The sequence below is a fragment of the Hipposideros armiger genome, unplaced genomic scaffold (assembly GCF_001890085.2).
Source record: "Hipposideros armiger isolate ML-2016 unplaced genomic scaffold, ASM189008v1 scaffold_12, whole genome shotgun sequence".
Classification (NCBI taxonomy): Eukaryota; Metazoa; Chordata; class Mammalia; order Chiroptera; family Hipposideridae; genus Hipposideros; species Hipposideros armiger.
The window spans coordinates 1,123,993-1,140,464 of record NW_017731362.1 but is presented as its reverse complement, the minus strand read 5'-3'; the positions used below and the strand labels follow the sequence as shown (position 1 = coordinate 1,140,464).

The following is a 16,472-nucleotide window of genomic DNA, read 5'->3' as shown; positions in this document are numbered from 1 at the left end:
GTTCAGTCTCAAGACTGCTCCCCCACCACACACACACACACACACACACACACACACAAACTTCAGATGGCAATCACAAATCCAGGTTATGGCCTGTGCTTCTGACTGGCTGCAGATTAGAGGTCCCGAAGACCCTCTCCCTCGGGTTCGATCAATTTGCTAGAGTAGCTCACAGAACTGACACTTAGTTTGCCAGTTTACTCAAGGGTACCAATGAACATCAAGGTGGAAGAGATGTGTAGGGCAAGGTATGTGGGAAGGAGCGGAGCTTCCAAGCCGTGTGGGAGTGCCTCTCCCAGCACCTCCATGTACTCATCATCTCAGCTCTCCAAACCCTACTTTTGAAACCTTATGGAGGCTTCATCATGCAGGCAGGATCCATCATTAACTCCATCTTCAGCCTTCTCCCTTCTGGAGATTTAGGTGGACTGAAAATTCTAAACTTCTAATCATGGTCTTTCCGGTGATCAGCCCTCATCCAGGAGCCCACCGTCACCTCATTAGAGCAAAAGTCACTCTTATCACCCAGAAAACTACAAGGATTTCAGGAGCTTTGTCAGGAACTGAGGTCAAAGATCAACATTAGAAAAAGAGATGCTCCCAGAGTTATCACTTAGGAAACTACAAGGGTTTTAGGAGCTCTGTGCCAGGAACCAGGGGCAGACACCAATATTTACTATTTTCTATTATCTCAGACAACATCTTCTAGTGTTAAATCTAGTGATCCTAGTTTCAGTCACTCAGGTCACAAGTGACAAGCCTAATTTCCCTTGAGTCTTTAAGATCTAAGAACGTCATATCCAAGGGACAGTCTCCTGCTCCCCACTCCCCCTTTATTCCTCCCATTTGCAGCACACATACTTCTCCAAACAAAAACTCAGGTCTTTCATCTAACCTCATGGATATTAACTTTAGAGTAGCTTCAGATCTGCGCATCTTCCTTTAAGGATGCCCAGGTGTGAACATATACCAGGTGTGAACTAGGACTTTCATTAATCATCTTGTTTATTCTTTCCCACTTGAAAGGCTGAAGATACAGCAAAGAACATGGGTTGTGAAGCCATAGGACGCAAGTTTTAACAGTGGTCATATTAGCTAAAATGTTAAGCAAGTTACTAAATATCTGAGCCTATTTTTGTTATCTATAAAGTGTTTTTATCTACTCTCTGACAGGTATGATATAAGAAACAGTTTGTAAAAAAGTGCTTAATATAGTGGACTTTCAGTGCTTAATATAGTGGTAACTAACATTAACAGGGTGTGAGCTAAGACACCATCTCTTGTTAGTCACATCATACTGTTTTCTTACTCAACTATTACTATGTATAGTCAGGGTTCACAGAACAGAATCCACTCCAGCTAGTTTAGCAAAAAAGTATTCAAATTTTTATTGAACTGCAGAAATAATTTACACCACGACTCAGTTCACACATATATACATAAATATGTAATCCAAGTAATCTTCACAATATTTACCCATTTGACATATGTTGTCCTCTGCTGTTTTTCTACTCAATTTTTTTAAATGCCAATTATGACTCACTGAGTTGATTTCATGACTAACGAATCGTGACCCACAGATTGAAACTACTACATCGCAGGGTATTAAATGGCCTAGAGAAACACTGGAAGGGGGAAAGAATCGAACTCTAGCCTGTGCTTCTAGGAACTGGGCAGCCAAGAGAGATGCCCACTTTAGAAGCACTCTGTCTGTATGACCCACACTCACAAAAAAAGATGCCTCATCAGTCTCACACTAGTGCATCGATTGACAAAGCCTAAGTAACACCCAAAGACAGCCCAGGTGCAAATGAGTCTGAGAAGTACAGTAAAGGAAAGCACACCTAGAATGTTGCTATAGATGTTAATCAAACTCATCCACAGAATCAGCCCCCTATCTGCAGTGAAATGCTGCTTAAACATATTTACTCAAAAGTACACAGGGTGGACAAACCCAGTGGCCTAAACTAAGCATACATCATTACATCTATTTTATCCCGATTCAATTGCATATTTCTTGGATACAGCCTATTATTACTACTTCAGTGAGGGACACTCACATAACTACAACCCATACAATTTACTTGATGGAATGAAATTCAGAGGAACAAACCAACTGGAAATTCCCAAGTTACATTTCCTTTCACAAAACAAACTCTGCCCAATCAACCTAGGGCCTACCAAAAGGATGATTTTAAAAAAAAGAAAAAAGAAAAACTAAAAATGAAAACATAAACTGAAGATTCTTTTCTTCCTACCCTCAAAGAAATCTTAAGATTAAAAAAATTTTTTAGACCAATGAAAAAAACAAGATATAACTAACTGCTTTTTATTATCTTTTAGTTCAGTTTATATAATTTCTATCTGTGAAAGAATTCAAATTTATTGAATGAAAAGCTTTGCTTATGATTTATAAAGCAACTGAAAAATAAGTTGTTGAAGGGGTAGCAGTTAGTGAATTAAAAATACAGTTTGGTGGGATCTATAATTGATGTATATTTGATTAAAAAAAAACACAAAAAAACTGTATTAGGTTACCATGCAGATTTATACAACAGTCAAATGTAGAAAAACACCAAAATGCAAAGTTCTATGTGATCCCAACAAAGTACTCTTTCTTTGATCATAGGAGAACCAGATATTTTTTAAAAGCTAAAGATACTAAGTTTACAGAAGTGCAAAACAACACTAAACAAAAATTATTTATTTTTAAGGAAAAAAGCATGGTCTCTCATTTTCTATTCTTGACATAAATTTTAATTCTTTCCAGTGGAACCAAAACCTCCTGAACCCCTTTTAGTGTCATCTAAAACCTGAAAAGACATAAAGGTGGTAAACCATATAGTTAATTTCAGATCCTTTCTCCCCAGCTCCTAATTGGTAAGACTTTTAATCTTGCTATAACATCTTTTTAAAAAGGAGACTGCAACAAAAAAATGTTACTTTAAAAAAAGTTCCATAAATTTAAATATTGGATAATTTGTTAAAAAGCTAAGGAAATAGAATTTCACAGTATATTTAAATGATTTGTCATCCAAAGTAATGCTATGATAGCTATGAAAATCATTTCAAGAAATTCTAAAACTAAGATTTTAATTTTGTTTAAAATGGGACTAGTCATATATGCTACTATTTAGTTACAAATAGCATATTAAAGCCTCAAAATTTTATTTTTCCTTCACTGAAGATGTCATATCATTCATTCCCTACTCAGTTTTTATGATACTTACTTGGACTTCCTCTATTTCAGGATAAAAAATCCGTTCACAAATGAGCTGTGCAATTCGGTCACCCTTTTTGACTTCAAAAAGAAAAAAAAGTTTATTACTGATATTTTATTAATGCATTCTCTATATCCTGCTTTCTATAATGAGAATTAGACGAGTTACCATGTATTAGATATATACAACTCAGAAAACTCACTGCATTTATGTGTCTATATATTTAACGTACCTTCAAACTTTTCTTTGCCAAAATTAAACAGTACAACACCAATATTTCCTCTGTAATCTTCATCTATGACACCAGCTGAAGAAAAGAAAAATAACATTGGCTTGGTTTATGCTACCAAAACACTGAGAGTGTATAATGACCTCAAAATCACTCTTATGTAGCTGAGATTTTTATCCTTATAGCTGAATAAGTGAATCTTGCTCTGGTACTACGTAAAAACTCAAAACTAAGAAACGATACTACTAAAATGCAAATAAGAGTTTAGAAGGTAATTTTCCAACCCATCATTCTTACAAATGGTGACAATTTCCTACTCTAAAGTGGGAGTTGGCACTTAGCATCTGACAGGTCATCCTGAATTGCTCTCCAAACCCACTGTCTATCTGCTGCACACCTGCCCAAAAGACGAGGAGAAAATTATGATTTGGGCTTTAAAGGCTTTTCCTGGTAGCAGCTTCCCACTAATATCCAAGTTGAAATATGATTGAGTCATAAATAAAAATGTCAAAAAGCCTGAAGATCTGCAGTGGAATAAGTCAATACTGACGTTTGTTAAGCAGCAGTCTAACAACTATCAGGACACTCCATTTTTATAACAAAAAAGAAGCTGAACCTTTCAGTTGTCTTCTTTTAATTTGAGCCACCATCCTTTCTTAGAGCATGATCTCTAAGATGTTAGCACACAAGCTTAATGAGTACACTTTTACATAGAATCATATATAATTAGTACCTGTTTGAGATTATAAACACAAGGGCAACAAATCTTTGCATGCGACAAAATTAAGCCAGGGCCCAGTCATGGCCCAGAGAGGTTCAGTTACCAGACTTGTTAGCATTTATCTTTGGGCCAAGAATTTAAAATGTTTTCATAAATACAGGCACAAATAATACAAGTGCACCAGGCCTTCTCATTTCCTTTTTTTAATACTGAGACATGATTTACAATTTAATGGTGTTTGGTTTATACAGAGTTGTACAACCATCAACACAATCGATTTTAGAACATTTTCATTACCACAAAAAGAAACCTCCTTACCTACTAGTAGTCACTCCCCATCCCCCACCACTGCTCATTTCCTTTTATACATGTTAATTCTTTCCCTTTAGTTTGTAAAATGCTGGAAAGAATTCATGTGAACCTAATTCAGTGTAGCTCCACGTAACACCTTAACACCTGCCTCCTAAAAAACAAAATAACTCTTATCAAAGAAAAAAAAGGAAATAAAAGTAATCAGGAATTTAGCTTGATGGGTACTAATGCTGGTTGCTGAGGTTCATAATTATTTGAAGGTCAACTGAAAAAAAAAAATTTTTTAGAACAAGGGTAAGCATTCCCTTTCAATATTCTCATATAGGAAAACAAAAAAATACATTTTAAAAATAGTTCCACCATAGGTAAAATACTCAGAAAAATCAACATTTTAGATTTTTCCAGTGGATTACAATAGAAGTTTAAATGAACCCCTGTGCTTTATGAATAAATTACTAGGAATAAGTGAAATTAAATTTAAGCACTTCTTAAAAGGTTCCCGACACAAAACTTTTAAGAGTTTAAATTAAAGATAAATAAAATTTTAACAGTGGGAAGGGTGAGTATAAAGGTGGCTGAAAAGCAGCAGAGATGGTTCAAATCATGTCTAGACTAAATGAAACAGTCTATTCCTTTCTAGATGTAGAGCAATGAAACGGACCAATTTGAAAAATACTGAAGCCTGGCTTCAATAACTGTTAAATTAGCCCTTGATATTTACTGAAAGAATTGATATAAAGATGGAATCAGCTCTTTTCTGTATTATCTATATGCAGAAAGTTTCGGCTGCTGGAACAATGTGGATCAGATTTAATGAGGATACCCCTCAGTACATGTTATTCCATGCCCGGAAAATGACCACAGTAGGCCACAGAATCTCCTGACTACAAGGCTTGAAGTACAGGCTAGAACTCCTTTTCCTAGAATGTTTTAGATAAGGACAACGTGGTCTGACTTCTGAACTCTTGTTTCTACTTTATTAGGACATTTTTAGATTGCCCAAATAGTACAAATACATACGAGTATAAAGTAAAAGCTAATGATTTCCCCTACCCTCCCTCAAGTAGCCAAACTTACAGTAATATACCGGGGGTGCCAAAAAATGTACACTGTTTAAGAGATGTTATCTATGTATTACTTTTTGAAGTTGAATTGAATTATGGTAGCAATGTGTAGTATGACATTCGCTCAAGAGATGGTGTTAATCAAATGAATGCTAACGTCATTCATTGTATTACAATTTTAATAGTTCTTTCCTTTTTGAAAATAGATATACATTTGTTTGGCACCCTCTGTATTTTACATATTACTTTCTTTTTTTTCCACTTAACATATCATAGGCATATCAAAATTATATATAAATCATAAGTCATTCTCTTTAGTGCCAAGATATGGAAATACACAGTTCCTTATTTCTATGTAACTATCTCTTACATATTATCTCACATTCAGGTTGTTTTCATATTATTGCTATAATAAACAAAGCAGCCCTTTACATATGTCCTAGTGTATTTAGCATTTTATCCTCATCAAATAGTTTCCAATAAGCACTTTCCTGGGGCAAAGGGTGTGTGCATTTTAAATTTTAATGGATATTACTAAACAATTTGCATAAAAGGTGTAGCAATTCAAACTTCTATCAGCAATATTTAAAAATGTCCATTTCCAAAGTCCTTGCATTGCCAGATGTTAGAAATCTTCTTAATTCTGGCCAATTTGATGAGTAAAAAATGGTACCTCACGGTGTTACTTTGCATTCCTCTGATGACTATAGTGAGGCTGGACTTCCTTCCTCTGTATGTTTATTGCATACTTGCATGTCCTCTTTATTGTTTATCATTTTTTTTGTCCTCTTCTACATTGCTTATGATGAGGATTTTTTCTTATCTATTTGGGTATTTAACTTTTTCACATGACTTCCAAGTATTAATTCTTTTTACTCTATTCTATCTTGTACCATAAAAAAACACTCCCTTTTTTGTAAAGGCCTTTGTTATGTATCTGTAAAGTTGTTCTATCAAACTCAAATGGTTGGGTGTCTTGAATTCTGCAATGCCAGGTCATCTTACCAAGATTTTATGCTTGGCACACAGGCGTGGGAAAAGCCTTCAGCTAAGTAAAAGAAATGAAGTTGTGTGAAGTCAATTAAAATGTGTGGCAGGAAAAGAAAGCCCTCAATTAAAACTTTATTTTTTAGCATTTACTTGTATGTCAACAGCATAAAAAAAATCCAGTAGTTCCAAGCTCATGTGTCACTCAAAGGCGATTTAACCTTCAAGAAGAGCCCAAGGCTTGGTCTTTTCCTACATAAGGGACATAAGCATCAGGGATCTTTCTCTTCATCAGAAAGCAGCAAGTATTTTGAAGTTATCACTGGAAAAATCATGCATTGGAACTGGCAGAGTGATTAACTGACTTCAGGCAAAAGTTTTAGTGTGTCAAGACTCTGGCATGTCATTTGTTGGAAACCTTTAGTGAAAACCATCCACACCTACCAGATGTGAATTCTGAACGGAATCCTGCATACTCAACTTTTCCCTTTGACCCTTATTTACAGCCTGTGATTTCTAACAACATCTTTCTTCTGAAATAAAAACTGTGGCCAACTATGATAAACTTGTGCCTAAGAGACATTTTTAAGATACTCTGCATCCAAGAACACACCACAATGTGATTACATAAATAATAGCACACCAACCACCAGGCAAACTAAAAAATTCTTTTACATGAATTTTTTTCAGAGGGCTGTTTTAAACAGAATGAAAATTAGTAACAAAGGTGGGAAAAAAAAGTTTCCACGTTGAAAAAAAAAAATCTGTGAAGCCCCTAGGGGACAGGAAATATAATTTATAGGATCTAGTATGTGCCAAGCAGTGTTATACATTATCATTTAATCTTCTCAACCTTCATAGGCAGGTACACTCATTTTCATCTTACAGATGTGGAAACAGGCTCAGACAAGTTAAGTAATAACTAGTTAGTGACAAAGCTGGAACCCACATCCAGTTGTTACTCCAAAGCTCATGTTCCTTTCACGACCCTTTGAAATTTCTTTAAAAATATATACAATTTTTGATATCCTTAAGTTATAGTCCTAAACTACCATACTTGACCTTCTGAAAGTATTTTTGAAAATCAAACAAAACTGAGCCCAGGCAATCCTCAGCCTGAGTGGGCTATCACCCATTACTGCTCTACCACTCAGCTCCTTTCTTCAGTCCCTAAGACCTACTTCTGAGCTCCTGTCTGTCCCCACAGCACCACCTAGTGACACCATGGGGAGACTAAGGGCAGGCTGTAGATAGCACAGGGGGCAGGCCTCATCTGGTGCTTGCGCCCTGCAGTGCAGGTAACATGGAGCTATTGGAATTCAGCACAGTGCTTGGTTGGCGGAGAGATAGCAGGGTTATCCATAGCATTTAACTGGAGTGGAAAGAACAGGGCATTGGAATCAGATGGATGGAGATGCCAGTTTCTAACATGTCAGCTTAGGCTCATCTCTGAGCCAGTTTCCTCATTGGTTAAAAAGTAGCTTTCTAAAAATGGTGGGAGGCGGAGCATCTATCATACACACTTCTCCGAGGGCCAAGGTTTCTTGTTAGTGAAGCACTCGCTCACCATCAATGGAGATAAAGGGTCAAGACATGGGGACCCCCATCAGTGGGGTCTGTACCCCAATAATGAGAAGATCCGAAGCAAGGGAGCCATATCAGGAAGGTGAGACTTTCCTAATAGTAAGAGGCAGTTAAAGATCTTAAAACAAAGGGGCTCCTTCATGAAAGGGGCCCTGTGAGGAAGTTGTTGACTTTGGGAGACATGAGTGAGGCTTTGTTATAAGAGAAACAGGAGCCACTGAGGACTTGCTGGCCAAGAAATGTAGTAGATGGGAAAGTACAGGGTTTCCTCTCCTGACTTTAGGGAAAGATTCTTTTTATATTTTGCCAAACATGGACGCCTCTCTTATGGAGGTCAGTAAATTCTTATAAGGTAGACCTGCATTTTCTGGAACCTACATAATTGCTTAAATAATGACTAAAGTGTTTCCTTCACTTATAATAACAAACCTTCTTCTAAGAATACTTATTTTTGGACTAAATGCAGATTATCACTAAACCAAGGCAAAAATTCTATCTGTCAGATAGTGTCTAGTTAGCCTATTAGTAAAATGAAATTCATTTCATTCATTTAAAAATTAGACAAGATCAACTAGCATTTGAAACTATCATAATTATCTAGTATTCAGATAGAAATTTCTAAAAGGCAAGACACAACAAAAATCATTTCCTTTTCTTGAAGATAAAAATAAAACTTGTCATTTGATTATTACCTCTTAAGCAAAGGCAAAGTAAATACTTACAAATACTTAGAGAATAAAAACATAAATATATTACCTCCTACATCAATGAAATATTTTGCAGCCAAGCCAGAACGTGGAGCTAAAAAACAAAAAAGGAGAAATTGGCTATTTAAAGGGGGAAGGACAATGTTGGATATACTTGACAAATTTAAGCATGTTATTCTCATCGTGTTTAACATTGATATTCATCTTGGCTTTCATAGAGGTTCTGAATTAAAGAATATATTTATCATATTGTATTACCAAAGTAGACAAGAATAGCTTAGAAAAATTTGACAAGGTTTAATTTGAAGCCAACTTAAGCCAGTCCCACACAACTTCAGTCAAACTGAGAATCTATGGTGGTCGAGTTGTGGACTGCTGGAATGAAATGAGGTGATCAAGTGGGTACAACCATAGACAATTTTGTGAAGAAGTCTAGCTACAATGGGAGGACTGCAACTGGCAGGAACATGGAACTGAGGAAGAGGGCTTTTGTTTTAAGATAGGAGTTCTGAGCATGTTGCAATGTATATAGATAGGAAGAAGGCTGAGAGATAAAGAGAGGTATAAACCTAATCAAAGAGTAGCAGAGCTTAGCCTAGAACTTGGGACTTCTACTCATGATTCAGATGCCAAAAGACACGTCTGTATAAAACAAATGAACCAGGTTAAGAATAAATGACTTAGTATCATCAAGCAAAACGCCAAAAACTAAAGTTAAAAACTCAGTTCCACTATGCTTTTCATTCTTACTGTGCCTTTTTATTTTTAAAATGAAAAAGTAAAAAGCTAAATTTATACCTTATACTTGCTGACTTGCACATCAGGCCTACCATTAACTATCGTAACTGCTAGTATTTTATTCCAGAATAACTTAAATCAGGAAACTTTGTCAATAAATGCTGCCCCTTCCTGCCCTTTTATTTCATTCCATCTCCTGATATTTTCCCCCCCAAAATACACTAAAAATGTGGTCAATGCTGTCAAAAAGAGGTAAAGAGAGAGCTCATCTCATTTTTTTTTTAAATGCTGAAGTATCAGCAATTCTCACACTCACGGTTAACAAGACAGTGGTAGTCTAGCCACTACCTCCCACTCCTGGGGCGGGCGCACAGTTCGGTTTGTTCTTTCATATTTACTCAAGTTAGTCGGAAAGTAATTATGCTCTTGAAAAGAACTTTTAAGCTCTTTCCAATGACAACTGACTCACTCCAGAAAAGTCAAACCTATTGACCTGCACTCCATTTTGTCTTAGCTCCTCCCACTATGAGATGTTTCCCTCTAGCCCACTGAAGAGTCTAATATCCCTTAACACACCCCATGGCAGGGAAACCCAAAGGGGAAAAGTCTAAGTGGCCTGATATACTCTGGGACCAACAAGGGTTAGAATTTTTAATCTCACGATATAAAACGCCATATCCATTTTCCTAAGCCTGTCTATTTTCTTATATAACAAATATGAGCCATTCTCACCACCGTCTTCACAAAATAATCTGACTTCATATGCAATCTGGTCCTTAAAGGGCAAGTTGGCGTTAACACTGGAAAAAGTGCCAGTTAAAAATCACCTATATTTTCAGTTTTTCTGAGTGAGTGGTTGTGAGAAAAACCTCTTGGGCCGATGTGAGCCTCCTAAAAGCTCAAACAAGGAATCAGAAAAATAGCAGAGATACGGGCAAAAGCAGATACAGGCACACCTCGTTTTATTGCACCTTGCTTTACTGTGCTTCACAGATATTGTATTTTTTACAAATTGAAGGTAAGACCCTCCACCAGCAAAAAGATTACAACTTGCTGAAGGCTCAGGTGATGGTTAACATTTTTAGCAATAAAGTATTTAACTAAGGTATGTACATTTTTTATTTATTTTATTTTATTTTTTAGCTGAGCCATCCTGCCACCTGTTGGCAGCTCAGCTCGGGCGGGACTCAAACCGCTGTTGCTCAGAGCTCGCACTCTTGAGCGAGCTCTTAACCAACTGAGCCACTCGGCTGGTCCTACATTTTTAAATATAATGCTATTATTGCACACTTAATAGACTATAACATAGTGTAAACATAACTTTTATTATGCATTGGGAAACTGAAAAAAATCCATGACTTGCTTGTGATATTTGCTTCATTGCTATGGTTTGAAACCGAACCCACATCTTCGAGATATGCCTGTATGTAGTAAATCAAAGTTTTCAAATGGCCGTATTTGCCACCACAGGTGGCACTTCATTTCAGGACACAGGCTGAGCAATATCCCTTTCCTCATTTATACCCTAAATGAAATTCAGATGAAGGAACACATCACAAAGGAAGAGCATGACAAATAGTTACCTCTGTCTTAAACCACTTACCTACTCTTCCATAGCACCCAGAAGGAAGAGCCATCTGAATGTCGGTTTTCACTACGATTTTCTCCATAGGTGGTAATGTGTAATCATAGGCACTAGGAAGATATTGGAAAAAAAGAACTAGTATTTAGATATAGTTATTCTCTTTGAAATTTTCTATTGAAAGAGGTGACAACATATAAATGTGTTCTCCCCTGAACAAAATTTGGTTGGGAAATTGAGGTAATTATTTAGCAGAAAGGGGCAGAAAAGGCAGACTTTTAAAAGGTGTATGCTTCAGTAACACAGTATGAAAAGAGGAAGAGAGAACCAAGAAAGGGTAAATAATAACTACTAAAAACTAACATTTATTAAGTCTTATATGCCTTACTATGCCCGAGGCACAGTTGTAACTGCTTTATATAACTCAAGTTGTTCTCACAACAATCCTCTAAGCAATTAGGGAAAACATGCAGAAGGAAAGGGGAAAATGGGTGGACAAAATAAGGGGGCAGAGCTGTGCTGCATCTTTTCCGCTGGTCTTGCTAGTTTACCAAGCTGTGCCCATGAACTTCACTGGCTGAGGTAGAGAGCTGACACTGTGAACAGCCCTGGAGATGGACACTGCTGAGCAACTGATTCTCTAGGGTCCATCCAGCAAATGCTGGGTGCTATTACTGTAGCCCCCTCACTGATAGAAATTTTACAATAAGCAGAGCTGGAAGTTACTTTGAAGACCTAATTAAGGCTGGTAAAAGCGATACTGTACTTTTACTCCTTTCAATGGAATTTCCTCTCTTCAAATAGTTAACCCCTAACTTAATAAAGAGATCAGTTCTTTCCATGTCTGTTCAGTATACAGAAAGCCACCTGTGTTTATGAGGATGCTTAACAGTACCTTAGATCAAAGTCTCTCCTAAGACTCACAGCAGTGCCCAGACACGGTATAGTCAAACTACATCACTATTTTTATTCCTAAAAATTAAGGGACTGAATTATATTCCTTTCAGCCTCAACAGTCTATACTTCACTTTTCTTTTTCTTTCTCTTCTCCCTTACTATACCATTCCTCACTCCTTTCTCCCCTAACTCCTGTACTTATGACTTAGACCAGTAGTTCTCACATTAGAATGACCTGGAATGCTTTAAAATATACCCTAAGGCTCAGGATTTCATCATGTAATAAATGTCCACTACCTCCAATGTCACTTTCCACCTACCTTAATGGGTCTAAGACTTAGACACAGTAAGCCAGGAGAAAACAACAACAACAACAAAAAAAAAACCCCCACTGAATTCAGGGTCAAAATTTCTACTACATTCAAGCCTTTGGGTTATCAATTCAGCTCTTTACAAATTCTCTCATCTACAATATAAAAAGTAACTCATCTACTTCAGGATTGTCGTTGAGTTTTTAAAAAATACAATATGGGAAAAGTTTTTAGTCCAGGTAAAAAGTGTACATATGAAGAGATGGTAGTATTACCAACATCCCTTCTTTTCACATTCGGGCCCTTTCTGAACCTTCCGGTCCTTGGGGCTAACTTAAATATGGGCGTGTGAAGAAATTTCATTAACTCTTTAAGGCAGAAGCAGCCTTCATTAACCCTTCTTAGGTATGTTCATACTCCGCATCTAAGCTCCCACCATGGCTTTCTGTTTCTATTGAGCACAGAATAACGCTCAGGCCTTGAAAGCCTTATTCATCTCTACCTTCCACGTGGAGAGGGTACAAGAAATGTTGCAAAACAATCACGACTCATAGAACATTTACTGATAGTTATTTACCATTCGACATTCTTTGCCCAAATGCCTACTGAATTTATGCTTAAGAGCAAAGCTAAAATTTTGAACACAAAGGTGGCAACACTACATCTATGCAAAAAAAAAGTCTGTTTCTGTAATATTTTAAGTGAATGTTCCAAGCTGTGGCAGCAGAATATAAGTTAACGTGACTGAGAGCTCTGAAATTCGGGAATTGGGTCTTCTCTGCGGATTTAGGGATGGCGGGGACAGAAGGCGGCCCCTCGCGGGGGACGCGGGCGGCCGGAGGTCACCACTAACCTGTACAGGTCGTAGCCCGCGGCTCGCGTAGACCCCTTGGTCGGGGCTGTGGCGTGCTCTGAGAGCCGGACGAAGCGGAGCCGTATGCCGCCCTCCTCCACAGGTCGTGCCCGCTTGCTGGGGGAGATCACGGTGGTCTCTTCAGAGCAAGGCATGGCAGAGCAGAAAGAGAGCGAAGGTGCGAGCACAGGGAAGAAAAACGCGCAAAATGAACCCAATCCGCTGGGGACAAACTGAATTTTAAAATTTCCCGCCAGCAATTCCCGCCCAGCCCCCGCCTCCTGGACGAGCCCACAGTTTGGCTCAGAGAGGAGGAGGGATTCAAATTTGGGGCTGGAAACTCTTTTGCGAAAGCAGATTTGGAATCGGAAACTACTGAGCCTTTTTAAGCTTTGCAAACTTAGCACACGGGTCCAAAGTAGGGAGGCAGCACCTATGGCCCACCTCACACACAATAGAAAACCCCCCACCTCCACCCCCACGGGAGGGAACCCGAATGGACTCGCTCCTGCGCCGTAGGACTGCGCGCCCTCCCACTTCCCCTCCCAGGCCCAGGGCGTGGGTGGGGACTGCTGGCCGCGGTTCCCTCCTCCCCAGGAGCTAGGAAGCCAGGTCCCGGATATTACTGGCGCCGTGACATCCTCGGGCTAGGCTGCGAGCGCTGGCCCGCGGAGGGAGCGTCCCCAGCGGCGCGGCTCCCGGCGGGGTGGAGTCGAGGGGCGGGCTTCGCCGGAAGAGTCCCGCCATCTCGGCGTTTGGCCTTGCGCTGCGCGCGACTGTACACACTGAGCGGAGCAAAGTCGAAAGGAAATCGTAGCCGATCGCAGGGCGAGAGCCGAGAGGAGTCATTAGCCCCGAGCTTTAGACCCCTGTTGGTTATCGGCTCCTGCTGGCGCGCGCCTGGCTTGCACCCCAGAGACGAGCGTCCCAGGGACGTGACCTAGGAAGCAGTAACCGCTGCCTTCCGACGAGGGGCGCACGGAGGCGGCGCATTGGCCGCCCTCAGGCTGGCGCAGGCCCTGGGCCTCCAGGAATGTGCGCACGTTTTGTGCCCGAAATCTGGCTGCCGCCTCAGGTCGCCTCTGCCTCCCTCCTATTCTCATTTATTTTTTTCGGGCCCCGTTTTCTGAGACTTGACGCGAGGCCCAGTGCCCGGGCCCTGGCCATCTGCTGACTTACCTGGGGCGGCGCCGCCCGAGGCCATGACTCCCTAGGTTCAAATCTCAGGGGACCCAAAAGCAATGGAACCGCATCACAATGCCAGTCACGGTCACTGCGCTCGTTGCTGCACCTTAGGCTGTATGCAAGGGCAGCATATTCGATTTCGTTACAACATGGCGAGTGCAAGAAGGTGTATAGTTAACCTTCAAAGGGGGGGAGGGGCGGAGGAGCAAGGTCTTAAGGATAAAGGCAAAGGCAACTCAGTTGAAATCCTAGCACTCTTTCGGATGACCCCACAAGCAACACAGAGGGGACCCCCTGTGGCTATGATTGAAAGATCCTGCGCCGTGCTGGTGTACCTTAAAGTCAGGATGGGCAAATCACTTTCTATGTAATTGTAAATTGATTTTTTTTTTTTAGGATACAAGTATATCCAGTTATTTCCGGAACTCACACAAAAATCTGAAAACCAAATTGTAACGCACTTTGTCAAAATAGATAGAAGCTGTAGTGGGGCCGTTTTAGAAAAATGACAAATAATGTGCCTTTCTTTATAGGCCCCACCTTTTCAATTTCCTTTACAAGCCTCTCCTCGTCCAAGCTGGAATTCCTCTGGATGAGGTTATGGATGACCCTGTTTACACTGGCTTCCCCATGCCTTTAAATGTTGGGTCCTCTGGAAAGTCATGACGCATTTTTGCATTGAAAAACAGAAAAATATGTCATGACTTTCCCGACGACCCAATATTACCTGTACCCTGTGGACTCGCTAAATTTATACCTGCAGCAACGATCTTAGGCCCTTCTACTTTTCCAGTCTCATCTAGAGCCATCATCCCTCTCATCCCAGGTGCTTCTGGCTACAATGGTGTTCAGTTTCTAGACCCACCAGACTTTCCTGCCTGGGAGTCTATACACATCCTTGATTTATGCTTCATGTTTCAAGTCTCAACTCATATCAGAGAGGCCTTCCCTCAAAAACTTAACTGAAGTAGCCCTGTCTTTCCCTCACCACCATTTTCTATCACAGTAATTAGGCTTTTTTTTTTTCCTGTTCACACCACTTGTTACTACAACCTGTACTTCTTTTATGTATTTATTTTCTTATTTACTATTGTCTCTAGTAGACATAGGTTCTATGAGTGCTGGGACCACACATGTCTTCATTCACCATTGTATTCTTGGGGCCTAGTTTAGTGCTTGGCTCAGAACATTTTTTATATGAATGAATGATAGAGATCTCGTTGCCTAGTCCATTGGGCCCCTGTATATGATCATGTCTCTTGATTTTTCTGTTCACTCTTTTAATTTTTAATCGAATAGTAAATGGAAAATTCAGGAAACAAATCATAAGTTTTAAATTATGGGCTGTTCTGAGTGGCATAATGAGATCTTGAGCTATTCCGCTCAGGACATGAATCACCCCTTTGTCTAGCATCTTCATGTACATGCTCCCCACCCAATAGTCACTTAGTCGCCATCTTGGTTATAAGATAGATTGTTGTGGTATCACAGTGCTTATGCTCAAGTGTGTAGAGCGCTCCTGGAAGCTGTTAGAATGAGTTTAGTGTGAGCAAGAGTGACTCCATATTGAATGAGCGAAAGCAACTCCATTTTGGATATGTGCAGAGAACTTAGAAGATAACCAGGGAGCTGCCTGGTTGCCCTGGTAGTTGGGTGTAACCAGCTATACTCCAAAGGTCTGCTACTGAAGATAAGAGCACATCAGGGTCACCAGCTGGCTGCCCTGATAAGGTGACATCAGGAAGGCACTCAGAACTGCATAAGAACTGAGGACTTTTGCAGGTCTCGACTGAAAGGTGACCACGCTGCCACTCTGCTCCAAGAACCCTCTGCTCTGCTCAGCTTCGCTCTGACCAAACCTCTGCCAGACCAAACCCCCAGATCAGCCACCCTTGTTCACTCCACCAGGACTTGGATTGACTTTGAGACTGGTTCATTACTCTATTTTACCCAATTATTGTATTACTCTGTGTGCTTTACTGTTTGGTGTGTTGATGATTGATGTTTGAGTAAAGAACATATTGAAAGGCACTTAAGATCTTGCATGCCCTGTTCTTTGCTCATGCCACGGCTACTGCAGA

General features: G+C 39.7%; 1 protein-coding gene across 1 annotated transcript; it reads right to left on the bottom strand.

The window, feature by feature from the left end:
- Positions 1–1,363: 1,363 nt before the first annotated feature.
- On the bottom strand, positions 1,364–14,154 carry DUT (deoxyuridine triphosphatase). The gene is made up of 7 exons (XM_019663822.1): positions 13,833–14,154; positions 13,207–13,345; positions 11,167–11,258; positions 8,875–8,919; positions 3,454–3,528; positions 3,231–3,301; positions 1,364–2,813 (listed from the first exon to the last, which is right to left on the bottom strand). The coding sequence occupies exons 1-7, from the start codon at positions 14,053–14,055 to the stop codon at positions 2,757–2,759; spliced, it is 702 nt and encodes a 233-aa protein (XP_019519367.1). The 5' UTR covers positions 14,056–14,154; the 3' UTR covers positions 1,364–2,756.
- Positions 14,155–16,472: the final 2,318 nt, after the last annotated feature.